General features: G+C 48.3%; 1 protein-coding gene across 1 annotated transcript; it reads right to left on the reverse strand.

Annotated features, from left to right (window-relative positions):
• Positions 1 to 6,527: 6,527 nt before the first annotated feature.
• LOC140476022 (uncharacterized) lies at positions 6,528 to 14,363 on the reverse strand. The gene is made up of 2 exons (XM_072567922.1): positions 13,880 to 14,363; positions 6,528 to 9,248 (listed from the first exon to the last, which is right to left on the reverse strand). The coding sequence occupies exon 2, from the start codon at positions 8,918 to 8,920 to the stop codon at positions 6,950 to 6,952; it is 1,971 nt and encodes a 656-aa protein (XP_072424023.1). The 5' UTR covers positions 8,921 to 9,248; positions 13,880 to 14,363; the 3' UTR covers positions 6,528 to 6,949.
• Between the last annotated feature and the right edge of the window lie 202 nt (positions 14,364 to 14,565).

Here is a 14,565-nt window from a genome sequence, read left to right on the forward strand (position 1 = left end):
ATGCAGAGATAAACTCTACCGTGCAGAGATAAACGCTACCGTACAGAGATAAACTCTTCGGCGCAGGGATATACTCTACCATGCAGAGATAAACTATTCCGCGCAGAGATAAACTCTGCCGTGCAGAGATAAGCTATTCCGTGCAGAGATAAACTCTCCCGCACAGCGATTAACTCCACCGTACAGAGATAAACTCTACCATGCAGAGATAAACTCTACCGTGCAGCGATAAACTCTACCGTGCAGAGATAAACTCAACCGTGCAGATATACACTATTCCGTGCAGAGATAAACTATTCCATGCAGAGATAAACTCTTCCGCACAGAGATCACTGTCATTGGTCACATTATCGCTCTCCTTGGTCCATTATCACTGACCTTGGTCCCATTATCACTGACCTTGGTCCCATTATCACTGTCCTTGGTCCCAATATCGCTGTCCTTGGTCACATTATCACTGTCCTTGGTTCCATTATCACTGTCCTTGGTTCTATTATCACTGTCCTTGGTCCCATGATCACTGTCCCTGGTCCCATTATCACTGTCCTTGGTTCCATTATCACTGTCCTTGGTTTCATTATCACTGTCCTTGGTCCCATTATCCCTGTCCCTCGTCCCATTATCACTGTCCTTGGTCCCATTATCACTGTCCTTGGTCCCATTATCACTGTCCTTGGTCACATTATCACTGTCCTTGGTTCCATTATCGCTTTACTTGATCCCATTATCGCTGTCCTTGGTGCCATTATCGCTGTCATTGGTCCATTATCACTGTCCTTGGTCCCATTATCACTGTCCTTGGTCCCATTATCACTGCCCTTGGTCCCATTATCACTGTCCTTGGTCCCATTATCACTCTGCTTGGTCACATTATCACTGTCCTAGGTCCAATGTTTTCTCTGTCCTTGGTTCCATTATCGCTGTCCTTGATCCCATTATCACTGTCCTTGGTGAAATTATCACTGTCCTTGGTTCCATTATCACTGTCCTTGGCCCATTATCGGTGTCCTTGGTCCCATTATCACTGTCCTTGGTGCCATTATCGCTGTCCTTGGTCCCATTATCGCTGTCCTTGGTCACATTATCACTGTCCTTGGTTCCATTATCACTGTCCTTGGTTCTATTATCACTGTCCTTGGTCCCATGATCACTGTCCCTGGTCCCATTATCACGGTCCTTGGTTCCATTATCACTGTCCTTGGTTTCATTATCACTGTCCTTGATGCCATTATCACTGTCCTTGGTTCCATTATCACTGTCCTTGGTTCCATTATCACTGTCCTTGGTCCCATGATCACTGTCCTTGGTCCCATTATCACTGTCCTTGGTTCCATTATCACTGTCCTTGGTCCCATGATCACTGTCCTTGGTCCCATGATCACTGTCCTTGGTTCCATTATCACTGTCCTTGATCCCATTATCACTGTCCTTGGTTCCATTATCACTGTCCTTGGTTCCATTATCACTGTCCTTGGTCCCATGATCACTGTCCTTGCTCACATTATCACTGTCCTTGTTCCCATAATCATTGTCCTTGGTCCCATTATCACTGTCCTTGGTCCCATTATCGCTGTCCTTGTTCCCATTATCGCTGTCCTTGGTCCCATTATCGCTGTCCTTGATCCCATTATCACTGTCCTTGGTCGCATTATCACTGTCCTCGTTCCCATAATCACTGTCCTTGGTCACATTATCACTGTCCTTGGTCCCATTATCACTGTCCTTGGTGCCATTATCGCTTTCCTTGGTCCCATTATCACTGTCCTTGGTTACATTTTCACTGTCCTTGGTGCCATTATCACTGTCCTTGATCACATTATCGCTGCCCTTGGTCACATTATCACTGTCCTTGGTTCCATTGTCACTGTCATTGGTGCCATTATCACTGTTCTTGTTCCCATTACCACTGTCCTTGATCACATTATCGCTGCCCTTGGTCACATTATCACTGTCCTTGGTGCCATTATCACTGTCCTTGGTCACATTATCACTGTCCTTGGTGCCATTATCACTGTCATTGGTCACATTATCACTGTCCTTGGTCCCATTATCGCTGTCCTTGGTCCCATCATCACTGTCCTTGGTGCCATTATCGCTGTCCTTGGTGCCATTATCGCTGTCCTTGGTCCCATTATCACTGTCCTTGGTGCCATTATCACTGTTCTTGTTCCCATTACCACTGTCATTGGTCACATTATCACTTTCCTTGGTCCCATTATCACTGTCCTTTGTCCCATTATCGCTGTCCTTGTTCCCATTATCACTGTCATTGGTCATATTATCGCTCTCCTTGTTGCCATTTTTACTGTCCTTGGTCCCATTATCTCTGTCCTTGATCGCGTTCTCACTGTCCTTGATCCCATTATCACTGTCCTTGTTCCCATTATCACTGTCCTTCGTCCAATTATCTCTGTCCTTGGTCACATTATCAATGTCCTTGGTTCCATTATCACTGTCCTTGATCCCATTATCACTGTCCTTGTTCCCATTATCACTGTCCTTCGTCCAATTATCACTGTCCTTGGTCACATTATCACTGTCCTTGGTTCCATTATCACTGTCCTTGATCCCATTACCACTGTCCTTGTTCCCATTATCACTGTCCTTCGTCCAATTATCACTGTCCTTGGTCACATTATCACTGTCCTTGGTTCCATTATCACTGTCCTTGTTCCCATTATCACTGTCCTTGATCCCATTATCACTGTCCTTGGTCACATTATCACTGTCCTTGGTCCCATTATCACTGTCCTTGTTCCCATTATCACTGTCCTTGGTCCATTATCACTGTCCTTGGTTCCATTATCTCTGTACTTGGTCCATTATCACTGTCCTTGGTTCCATTATCACTGTCCTTGGTCACATTATCACTGTCCTTGGTCCCATTATCACTGTCCTTGGTCCATTATCACTGTCCTTGGTTCCATTATCACTGTCCTTGGTCACATTATCACTGTCCTTCGTCCAATTATCACTGTCCTTGGTCACATTATCACTGTCCTTGGTTCCATTATCACTGTCCTTGTTCCCATTATCACTGTCCTTGATCCCATTATCGCTGTCCTTGGTCACATTATCGCTGTCCTTGGTGCCATTATTGCTGTCCTTGTTCCCATTATCACTGTCATTGGTCCCATTATCGCTGTCCTTGTTCCCATAATCACTGCCCTTGGTCCTATTATCACTGTCCTTGGTCCCATTATCACTGTCCTTGGTGCCATTATCACTGTCCTTGGTTCCATTATCACTGTCCCTCGTCCCATTCTCACTGTCCTTGGTCCCATTAACACTGCCTTTGGTCACATTATCACTGCCCTTGGTCCCATTATCACTGTCCTTGGTCCCATTATCACTGTCCTTGGTCCCATTATCCCTGTCCCTCGTCCCATTATCACTGTCCTTGGTCACATTATCACTGTCCTTGGTTCCATTATCACTGTCCTTGTTCCCATTATCACTGTCCTTGATCCCATTATCGCTGTCCTTGGTCACATTATCGCTGTCCTTGGTGCCATTATTGCTGTCCTTGTTCCAATTATCACTGTCATTGGTCCCATTATCGCTGTCCTTGTTCCCATAATCACTGCCCTTGGTCCTATTATCACTGTCCTTGGTCCCATTATCACTGTCCTTGGTGCCATTATCACTGTCCTTGGTTCCATTATCACTGTCCCTCGTCCCATTCTCACTGTCCTTCGTCCAATTATCACTGTCCTTGGTCACATTATCACTGTCCTTGGTTCCATTATCACTGTCCTTGATCCCATTATCACTGTCCTTGTTCCCATTATCACTGTCCTTCGTCCAATTATCACTGTCCTTGGTCACATTATCACTGTCCTTGGTTCCATTATCACTGTCCTTGATCCCATTATCACTGTCCTTGTTCCCATTATCACTGTCCTTCGTCAAATTATCACTGTCCTTGGTCACATTATCACTGTCCTTGGTCCATTATCACTGTCCTTGTTCCCATTATCACTGTCCTTGATCCCATCATCACTGTCCTTGGTCACATTATCACTGTCCTTGGTCCCATTATCACTGTCCTTGGTCCCAATATCACTGTCCTTGGTCCATTATCACTGTCCTTGGTTCCATTATCTCTGTCCTTGGTCCATTATAACTCTCCTTGGTTCCATTATCACTGTCCTTGGTCACATTATCACTGTCCTTGGTCCCATTATCACTGTCCTTGGTCCATTATCACTATCCTTGGTTCCATTATCACTGTCCTTGGTCACATTATCACTGTCCTTGGTCCCATTATCACTGTCCTTGGTCCCATTATCACTGTCCTTGGTTCCATTATCACTGTCCTTGGTCCCATTATCGCTGTCCTTGGTCCCATTATCACTGTCCTTGGTCCCATTATCGCTGTCCTTGGTCCCATTATCACTGTCCTTGGTTACATTTTCACTGTGCTTGGTTTCATTATCACTGTCCTTGGTCACATTATCACTGTCCTTGGTGCCATTATCACTGTCCTTGATCCCATTATCGCTGTCCTTGGTCCCATTATCACTGTCGTTGGTCACACTATCACTGTCCTGGGTCACATTATCACTGTCCTTGTTCCCATTATCACTGTCCTTGATCCCATTATCACTGACCTTGGTCCCATTATCACTGTCCTGGGTCCCATTATCACTGTCCTTCGTCCCATTATCACTGTCCTTGGTCACATTATCACTGTACTGTGTCCCATTATCACTGTCCTGGGTCCCATTATCACTGTCCTGGGTCCCATTATCACTGTCCTTCGTCCCATTATCACTGTCCTTGGTCCCATTATCACTGTCCTTGTTTCCATTATCACTGTCCTTGGTCCATTATCACTGTCCTTGGTTCCATTATCACTGTCTTTGGTCCCATGATCACTGCCCTTGGACACATTGTCACTCTCCTTGGTCCCATTATCTCTGTCCTTGGTCACATGATCACTGTCCTTGGTTCCATTATCACTGTCCTTGGTCCCATGATAACTGTCCTTGGTCCCATGATCACTGTCCTTGGTCGCATTAATCCTCTCCTTGATCCCATTATCACTGTCCTTGGTGCCATTATCGCTGTCCTTGGTCACATTATCACTGTCCTTGTTCCCATTATCACTCTCCTTGGTCACATTATCGCTGTGCATGGTCCCATTATCGCTGTCCTTGGTCCCATTATCGCTGTCCTTGGTCCCATTATCACAGTCCTGGGTCCCATTATCACTGTCCTGGGTCCCATTATCACTGTCCTTCGTCCCATTATCACTGTCCTTCGTCCCATTATCACTGTCCTTGGTCACATTATCACTGTCCCTAGTCCATTATCACTGTCCTTGGTCACATTATCACTGTCCTTGGTCCCATTATCGCTGTCCTTGGTCCCATTATCGCTGTCCTTGGTCCCATTATCACTGTCCTTCGTCCCATTATCACGGTCCTTGGTTCCATTATCACTGTCCTTGGTCCCATGATCACTGTCCTTGGTCACATTATCACTGTCCTTCGTCCCATTATCACTGTCCTTCGTCCCATTATCACTGTCCTTGGTCACATTATCACTGTCCCTAGTCCATTATCACTGTCCTTGGTCGCATTAATGCTGTCCTTGATCCCAATATCTCTGTCCTTGGTCCCATTATCGCTGTCCTTGTTCCCATTATCGCTGTCCTTGTTCCCATTATCGCTGTCCTTGATCCCATTATCACTGTCCTTGGTCGCATTATTACTGTCCTCGTTCCCATAATCACTGTCCTTGGTCACATTATCACTGTCCTTGGTCCCATTATCACTGTCCTTGGTGCCATTATCGCTGTCCTTGGTCCCATTATCACTGTCCTTGGTTACATTTTCACTGTCCTTGGTGCCATTATCACTATCCTTGATCACATTATCGCTGCCCTTGGTCACATTATCACTGTCCTTGGTTCCATTGTCACTGTCATTGGTGCCATTATCACTGTTCTTGTTCCCATTACCACTGTCCTTGATCACATTATCGCTGCCCTTGGTCACATTATCACTGTCCTTGGTGCCATTATCACTGTCATTGGTCACATTATCACTGTCCTTGGTACCATTATCGCTGTCCTTGGTCCCATTATCACTGTCCTTGGTGCCATTATCGCTGTCCTTGGTGCCATTATCGCTGTCCTTGGTCCCATTATCACTGTCCTTGGTGCCATTATCACTGTTCTTGTTCCCATTACCACTGTCCTTGATCCCATTATCACTGTCCTTCGTCCAATTATCACTGTCCTTCGTCCAATTATCACTGTCCTTGGTCACATTATCACTGTCCTTGGTTCCAATATCACTGTCCTTGATCCCATTATCACTGTCCTTGTTCCCATTATCACTGTCCTTCTTCCAATTATCACTGTCCTTGGTCACATTATCACTGTCCTTGGTTCCATTATCACTGTCCTTGATCCCATTATCACTGTCCTTGTTCCCATTATTGTGCGAGATAGGTGGCTATCCAGCCCCATCTACGGCACTTTTCATTTCCCTTCCCAGGAACAAAGACACGGAGGAGTCAGTCCAAAACTTTTCATTCAACTTTGCAAAGTCGGGTGCTGTTCCCAAAGGTACACACACACAAGCATAGTAATCTCCACACATTATATACATGTATATGTGGGCTGGGTTTACTACTGCTGCCTTGACCAACGAGTGCTCGGATTCCCCACTGTTTTCCTTATTTGGGTTCTGGTGCCTGGGATTCTTTTATCATTCACTTGGCCAATCAGTGTTTGAGCTTCCCGTTCTTCCCTTATATGGATGATGTTGTACAACTGTGGTTAAGGGCGGCCTCTCAACTATCGAGGAAAGCTGTTACAACTGTTTCATTCATATAAACGTGGGGGAGGTCCGGCAACAGTTGAGTGTCTGCTTGTGTTTACTATGAGGTAGAAAAGACTAAAAGGCAGCTAACCGTTTAAAAATTACACTACCCCCTACAAATCCCCCGTGTCTTTTCTTACGGCCTGTAATTTTTCAACCGTAAGTTTCTTCTCCAGGGCATTTAATAACTCCCGAGCTTGTTCATCAAGCTGCCCTTCTCTAATACTACCCCCGGCCAAGCTGGATTCACGTTGTTCCATCTCGAGATTTATTCGTTCAACCTGCCCATGGGGAACATCCTTCTTAGTAAGGGCGGTTTCGATCAGTCGTTGAGTTAATCCCCGGACACAGGGAATAACGCAACACCCAAGGGCAGTGAGTACCCCTGCCACCACTATACATGAGACAAGAAAGGGAACGACCACCCCCGTCCATTTACCGAACCAAGCTTCCAACCAGTCCGTGAGGCCAGAGTCGATGCCCGAGTTTTCGGCCAGTTCGTCCGCCAATGCGGTGAGTCCATCCAGGGCGCGGGTGATGGACCCATCAGGGGCTGTGTTGTCGGGGATGAAAGTGCAGCACTGAGTGCCTATCATGACACAAACACCCCCCTTCTCTGCCAACATCATGTCTAAGGCCAACCTATTTTCCCACGCCATCCTACTAGTGGCGTCCAGTTGTTCTGCTATTCCTTTCACTGCATCCCGGGTATAATTAATGAACCTCTGCTGATTGTAGTAAATATAATTAATCCAATCCAAAATCTTATTGATGGTCACCCACCAGAACAGTGACGACTCAAAACCCGCCGCTATCTGGTTCCTCGCCTTGTATTCGTCAGGAACACCCCTGGGGACCCCTATGGCATCTAAATATATGTTATCATCGAAAGAGGTCTCCAAAGCTCTCTCAGTTCTTCCACTAGAACGGGGTTGCTCTTGTTTTTCGAATGCCAGGGTGAATGGGATGGCCAATTGAACGATCGCACAAGTGCCCGTCCATTTTTGGGGCAGGGTCGGTCGCAGAACCCTCCCACCACAGTACCACCAGAGGTCTGCCCTAGGTACATGAATGTGGGAGTAATTCCCGCCCCCGGTAGTTTCATTGACCAGCCGGATTGATCCACTGCACTTGTCAAATGTCCCCACATCGTCGTCCCACTGTAGTCCCGTCCGAGAGACGCAGGCCTGGTGCGTACCCGTTACCCCTGAGAATGATGGCGGGCGGGGCGCCCCCTCAGACCTGACGGGGGGAAACTTCAAACTCAAGGGTCGACAAGTGGGGTCGTTCCAGGCCTCTCGGTCCTGGTACAGCCTTATCATGCAGTCCATGGCTCGTGGGTGTTTCTCCCATCCCAGCGGGAATGGGACCACCTGAGGGTTAGGGCGGGCACTCCTGCATGCGTAGCAATCACTCTTTTTCATGCTCCTCACAGTATATTTGACCCATTCCATCCAGGCATTCGCCTCCCCGTATCCCGTTTCTATTTCAAAGGTCTTTTCCAAGTCCGTTGTCTCAATTATTCTAATCTTTTCCTGCTTATCAGTGGTGGATGAGCCCCTAGACTCAGCTTCAATGACCGTGATATACGTGCAGCACAGCTGCATCCCCCCCCAACCTGCCTGGCCCCCAACTCTAATACCCAGTATTGTTCTATTAAGGCTCGCCTCGTTCTTTTCCAAGTTCTTTATGGTCAGATAAAGCGGATTGCACCGATTATGCCCACAATCTCGTCCAGGGGTGATGGGATCACGGACAACTGACACCATAGCCTGGACCCCGGGGGCTGGAAGCCTACTTAGGCCTTCCCTACCATACAATTGTAATACTAACGTCTGACCCTGGAATCCCCTTTCTCTCTCTAGATTCTGCTTAGTTTGATTCAGTTGACTTTTAGTCCTATAGGGCACCAACTCACATAGGTCTAAGCTAAGTGTCTGTGTTGATTGGGTGGCAAGCACGGAGATGGTGAACCACTGACGGTCCTCTATTTGTTTCATCCGGAGGCCAAATTGGGTAACACGCACACTATGACCCAGCCCAAGGACAATGGCATAGCAAGTTAACAATACGATTGACTGCATTTTGTCGCGACACCCGTAGCCCGAGGGCACAGTTCCTTTAGACTCGCCAAAGTCCGATTAGTTCTCAGGGTCTCTGTTCCTTAGATGCCTTTGTCAGAGAGGTTCGTTCGTCCTCCGTCGGTTGTGGCACTGGTCCCTTGACTCGAGTGTAATGTGTCCAGCCCTTTTCGGCCGTACGGACAGCCGTTTCGGTCGTCAAAAGTACCAGGAAGGGACCGTCCCAAGTTGGTTCGAGGGTACGTTGCTTCCAGCTTTTAATCAGGACCCACTGACCCGGCTTGACGGTGTGCACCGCAAACTCGAGGGGCGGCGTCTGTGCCAAAAGTCCCTGTTGGCGTAAACGAGATAGAGCAGACCCCAGAGCCACCACATATTTTTGCACAAACATATCCCGAGACTCAAATACAGGAGGTTCCCCCTTCGGCCCATGGAACGGGAGGCCAAGTAACATTTCGAAAGGGGAGACGCCCAAATCCCGCCTTGGCTGGGTGCGAATTTGCAACAGGGCAAGGGGTAGGCATTTGGTCCAAGGCAGGCCGATTTCACTAGTGAGTTTGGTTAGCTGCTTTTTGATGGTCTGGTTCATTCTTTCGACCTTGCCCGAGGAGGAGGGATGCCAGGGGTTGTGTGCAAATCCCAGTCAATCCCCATTGCTTGCACTACATTCTGGAGGACGGTCGAGGTGAAGTGGCTCCCCTGGTCAGAGTCAATAGCGCGGGGTAGCCCAAATCGTGGGATGATTTGCTCGAGTAGAATCTTGCTAACCTGAGTTGCCGTTGCCGTGGTAGTGGGGAAAGCTTCCACCCATCCTGTCAGGTGATCTACCACTACTAATAGATACTTCAGGCGACCTATGGGGGGAGCTCAGTGTAATCTACCTGGATATACTCAAACGGCCTATAGGCCGGACTCCTACCCCCTTGTCTTGCATGCTGCCGCAGCCCCCTTTTGTTAATCTTTCGACATGTTATACAATCTCCTGTGACCTGCTTGGCTACCGTGTACAGACCAGGGTGAGCATATCGGCGCAGGAAGGCATCACACAGTGCCTGGGCGCCCCAGTGACCCCCTTGGTGTAAACGGGCAATAATGTCCCGCGTCAACGGTCGATTTAGTAGCTGGCGGCTATCGGGTAAGGTCCACTTGCCTTCCCTATCCTTTGTACCCCCCCAGAGACGCGAGAAGAGTTTCTTCTTTGTCAGTAAACGTGGGCACTTCGGTAATTTCGGATATCTGTGGAATCCTTACCAGGCAGTTTATTACTTCCTTCCCCATCCCAGCCAATTTTGCCTGTTCATCTGCCAATTGATTCCCCAGGGTCTCTATTTTATCATCTTTCTGGTGTCCTTTCACATGTACTACAGCAATCTCTTGTGGCAGCAACAAATCCTCCAAGATCATGGCTACTAGTTCCTCGTGGACCAACTCTTTTCCTCTACTATTTATCATTCCCCTTTCTTTCCAGATCTTCCCAAAGGTGTGTACTACCCCAAAGGCATACTTAGAGTCAGTGTAGATTGTCCCGGCTATTCCCTTTAAATTCCTCAGAGCCCGGTGCAAGGCGTACAATTCGCACGTTTGTGCCGACCAGGCATTCGGTAGCCGTCCACTTTCCACTAATTCCCAACCAGTCTCACTAATGACTGCATAACCGTTGTGTCTCTTCCCATCTATCACTCGAGAGGACCCATCAATGTACCACCGCCTTCCTGCATGTAAGGGGGTATCCCTCAGATCTTCCCTCACTTTACTCTGGTACTCTATTATGTCTGAACAGCAGTGTTCCAGTTCCTCCTCGCCTTCCCCTTTCCAAAGAAAGTCCGCCGGGTTCTGGCAGCCCCCGACTTCTATTCGGAGGTCTTCTCGGTCTAACAATATGGCTTCATATTTCAGAATTCTCGAGTCAGTCAGCCACCTCCCGGCCTTCTGATTCAGGATAGTTCGAACCTGGTGGGGAGTAGTGACTGTCAAGGGGGCCCCGAAAGTCAACTTCCTGCTTTCCTCTACCAGCTTTGCCGTGGCTGCCACCGCTTGGACACACTCCGGCCACCCTCGGGAGACTGGATCCAGAATTTTTGACAGGAAAGCCACGGGCTTCCTTTTACCCCCCCAATCCTGGGTCAATACTCCAAGAGCGGTTCCCTTTCTGGAGTTCACAAAGAGGCGAAATGTCTGACTAAAATCCGGCAAGCTTAAAACAGGTGCGGCCATCAATTTTCCTTTTAGGATTTCAATTAACTTTTTCTCCTCCTCCTCCCATTTTATTCTGTTGGGTGCCTCCTCAATGAGTTTTAGGTACAAGTCTTTAGTAAGGGGGGCATAGTCGTCTATCCATAACCGACAATAGCCTAAGAGTCCCAAGAACTTCCGCAACTCCCTCTTGGTCGTTGGGAGGCCGAGTTCGATTATTGCCCGCACTCTTTCCGGACTTATTCGTTTCTGTCCCTGGCTTATCAAGTGTCCTAGGTACTTAACCTCTTTCTCGACATATTGGAGCTTCTTCTGACTCACTCTTAACCCCTTCTCAGGTAGGTAATTTAATAGGGCATTAGTCCCAAGTAGGACGTCCTCCTCCGCCGGTCCGGATAAAAGGAGTTCGTCCACGTATTGTATAAGCTTCAGGGCCAGGGACAAGGTTAGTCCCTTCAATAATTGTTCCAGAATCTGCCCGAACAGAGTCGGGGACTCAGTGAATCCTTGGGGGAGTACGGTCCACCTGTACTGTTGTTTTCTGCCAGTATCAGGATCCTCCCATTCAAAAGCAAAAAGATCCCTACTGCCCTTGTCCAGGGGACACGCCCAGAAGGCATCCTTTAAGTCTATAACACTAAACCAGCCGTGGTCCGGGGGGATTCGCCCCAGAATAGTGTATGGGTTCGGTACCACAGGGTGCCGTACTTGGACAATTTTATTTACCTCCCTTAGGTCTTGGACCATTCGGTAGCTCCCGTCCGACTTCCGGACCGGCAGGATGGTAGAATTGAATCGTGACATACAGGGCTCTACCAATCCATCTTTTATTAGGTCTTCCATAACTGTCTTCAGGCCCTGCCTCCCTTCCCAAGAGATGGGGTATTGGCGCACTCTGACGTCGGGGCTCTGGGGCTTTAATTTTACCTCCACAGGTCGAATTGCGAGTCCCCCCCAGTTCCCTTTGGCGACCCAAACCCTAGGGTCTATCTCTGTCAATCGGGACTCACTAAGGTATGACATGGTAACGGCTAATTCTTCCTCTCTCACTTCTGCCCCGTCTCGCTTCTCTCCCTCTCCAACTTTTCTTCGACGTTCCTCTTTCCACCCCATAACCTCCCTCCCCCATTCCGGTGGACTTACAAGCTTCCCGTACGACTGCCACCATCATTTTTGTCTTATGTTTCTCCCTTATTACATCCCTCTGAACGTACACCTTCTGTGCTTCCCGTAATAATTCTGCAACATCCTTTTCAGCCCAATCCTCCACTTTCTGTAATTTCTTCTGAATGTCAGGCCATGACTTAGTCACAAAGTGCACCTTAAGCATGCTCTTGCCTATTTCCCCATCGGGGTCTAAACCTGAATACTTTTGCATGGACTCCTGCAAACGGTCTAAAAACTCACTCGGGGATTCATCCTTTTTCTGTCCAACTTCAAATGCTTTTGCTAAATTCCGCTGTTTGGGCACACAGGTTTGGATTCCCCTGATTATAAGGCTTCTGAGGTCTGTCATATTGGCCCTTCCCCCCGCGTCGTTATGATCCCACCGGGGGTCCTCTAAGGGGTACTTCTGCTCTCCACGCTGAGGGCCGTCCTGATGCTCCCTATCCCAAATGGCCATTGCACTATTCCGGATCATAACAATTTCATCGTAATTAAATAGTATTCTCATCATGGCCTGCAGTTCATCCTATGTGTATATACTGGGCCCCAGAAATTGGTCCAGTTGTATTCCCACACTGACGGGGTCGTCCAGTAGACGGGGTCGTTCATTACGGAGTTGCCGGATATCCCCAGAATTTAAAGGTTGTACTACGAACCCGGTCCGTTCGTTCCCAAACGGCACCTCTCGTAAGGGGTTCAGCTGTTCAATATTGTCACTCCTCCCAGCTCTCAATCCCTCTTCTCGACCTCTCCGCATCTCGAGTCGGACTGATTTCCTAGTGCCTGGGGTGAGTTCTGTGCCCCCTCCTGTGCCCCCCCCCCAGCAGTCCCTTCCTCACTGGTCGTAGCCTGCTGGGACTCGGAATTATCCATCGCAGGAGGGAGGTCCGCGCTGGACGCCTGGTCGTGCGCGGGTGGTATATACGGGGGCGGGGAAGACGGTGGCAAACCGTCGGTGAGGATGTCCCAAGACTTCTGGGGCTTCCTCGGGTCTGTTTGGGGAATCAGAGGATAGAGACGCGTGGGACTCTCGCCGTCGCCCGCCAACCAGGCGGCGGCATATTTGCTCTCCTCTGGGTCAAACGGTTGTTTTCTGTTAACATATACATTTAGGATTTGACACACCCAGTCTTCATCAGACCCATACTCGGGCCAAACTACCGAGGGGGCGCGGATAGGTTCTTTGGTCCATATAAAACAACAATATTTTATCATGGTCTCTTTCTTTAAGTCCTTCGTTCTACTACTGTCCGTCCATAGACTTAACTTCCGACCTAATGGACTATCGGGGGGTATTTCTTTCCCATTTGCAGTCTTCCCTGACTTTTCCTTAGTAAATCTAGAAGTCTGATTTCCCATGGTTTATCTTCGGTCCTGGTCTTAAACGCCCAAAGCGTTTTCACAGATGACCGTCAAAACCACAATTTCCCGTGGTTTATCTTCAGTCCTGGTCTTAAACGCCCAAAGCGTTTTCACAGATGACCGTCAAAACCACGATTTCCCGTGGTTTATCTTCAGTCCTGGTCTTAAACGCCCAAAGCGTTTTCACAGATGACCGTCAAAACCACGCGGCCAACAAGGAAGAACAAAAGAATCTCTTACCTTGATCCGTGCACGGAGTTGTCTGGCCTTTTAAAATGTGTGTACCCCCGTGTATAGTCACTAACCGGTCGTCCCAGCACTCGTCCGTGTGTTCCTTTTCCAGGATTCAAAATTATTTTTAAATGAGCCGGGTCACATCGTCTCTTGGCCGACGGCCAACGGACCAAGCCGATCAGTGAGAAGTATAAATATATACTAGACGCGTCTTTGTTGTAATCAGGCTTGATCCGTGAGCCGAAGAGACTGCCCCCCCCGGCAATAATTATTTCATCCCGGACGAGCCCCCAATTGTGCGAGATAGGTGGCTATCCAGCCCCATCTACGGCACTTTTCATTTCCCTTCCCAGGAACAAAGACACGGAGGAGTCAGTCCAAAACTTTTCATTCAACTTTGCAAAGTCGGGTGCTGTTCCCAAAGGTACACACACACAAGCATAGTAATCTCCACACATTATATACATGTATATGTGGGCTGGGTTTACTACTGCTGCCTTGACCAACGAGTGCTCGGATTCCCCACTGTTTTCCTTATTTGGGTTCTGGTGCCTGGGATTCTTTTATCATTCACTTGGCCAATCAGTGTTTGAGCTTCCCGTTCTTCCCTTATATGGATGATGTTGTACAACTGTGGTTAAGGGCGGCCTCTCAACTATCGAGGAAAGCTGTTACAACTGTTTCATTCATAT

Source organism: Chiloscyllium punctatum, chromosome 4 (genome assembly GCF_047496795.1).
Source record: "Chiloscyllium punctatum isolate Juve2018m chromosome 4, sChiPun1.3, whole genome shotgun sequence".
Classification (NCBI taxonomy): Eukaryota; Metazoa; Chordata; class Chondrichthyes; order Orectolobiformes; family Hemiscylliidae; genus Chiloscyllium; species Chiloscyllium punctatum.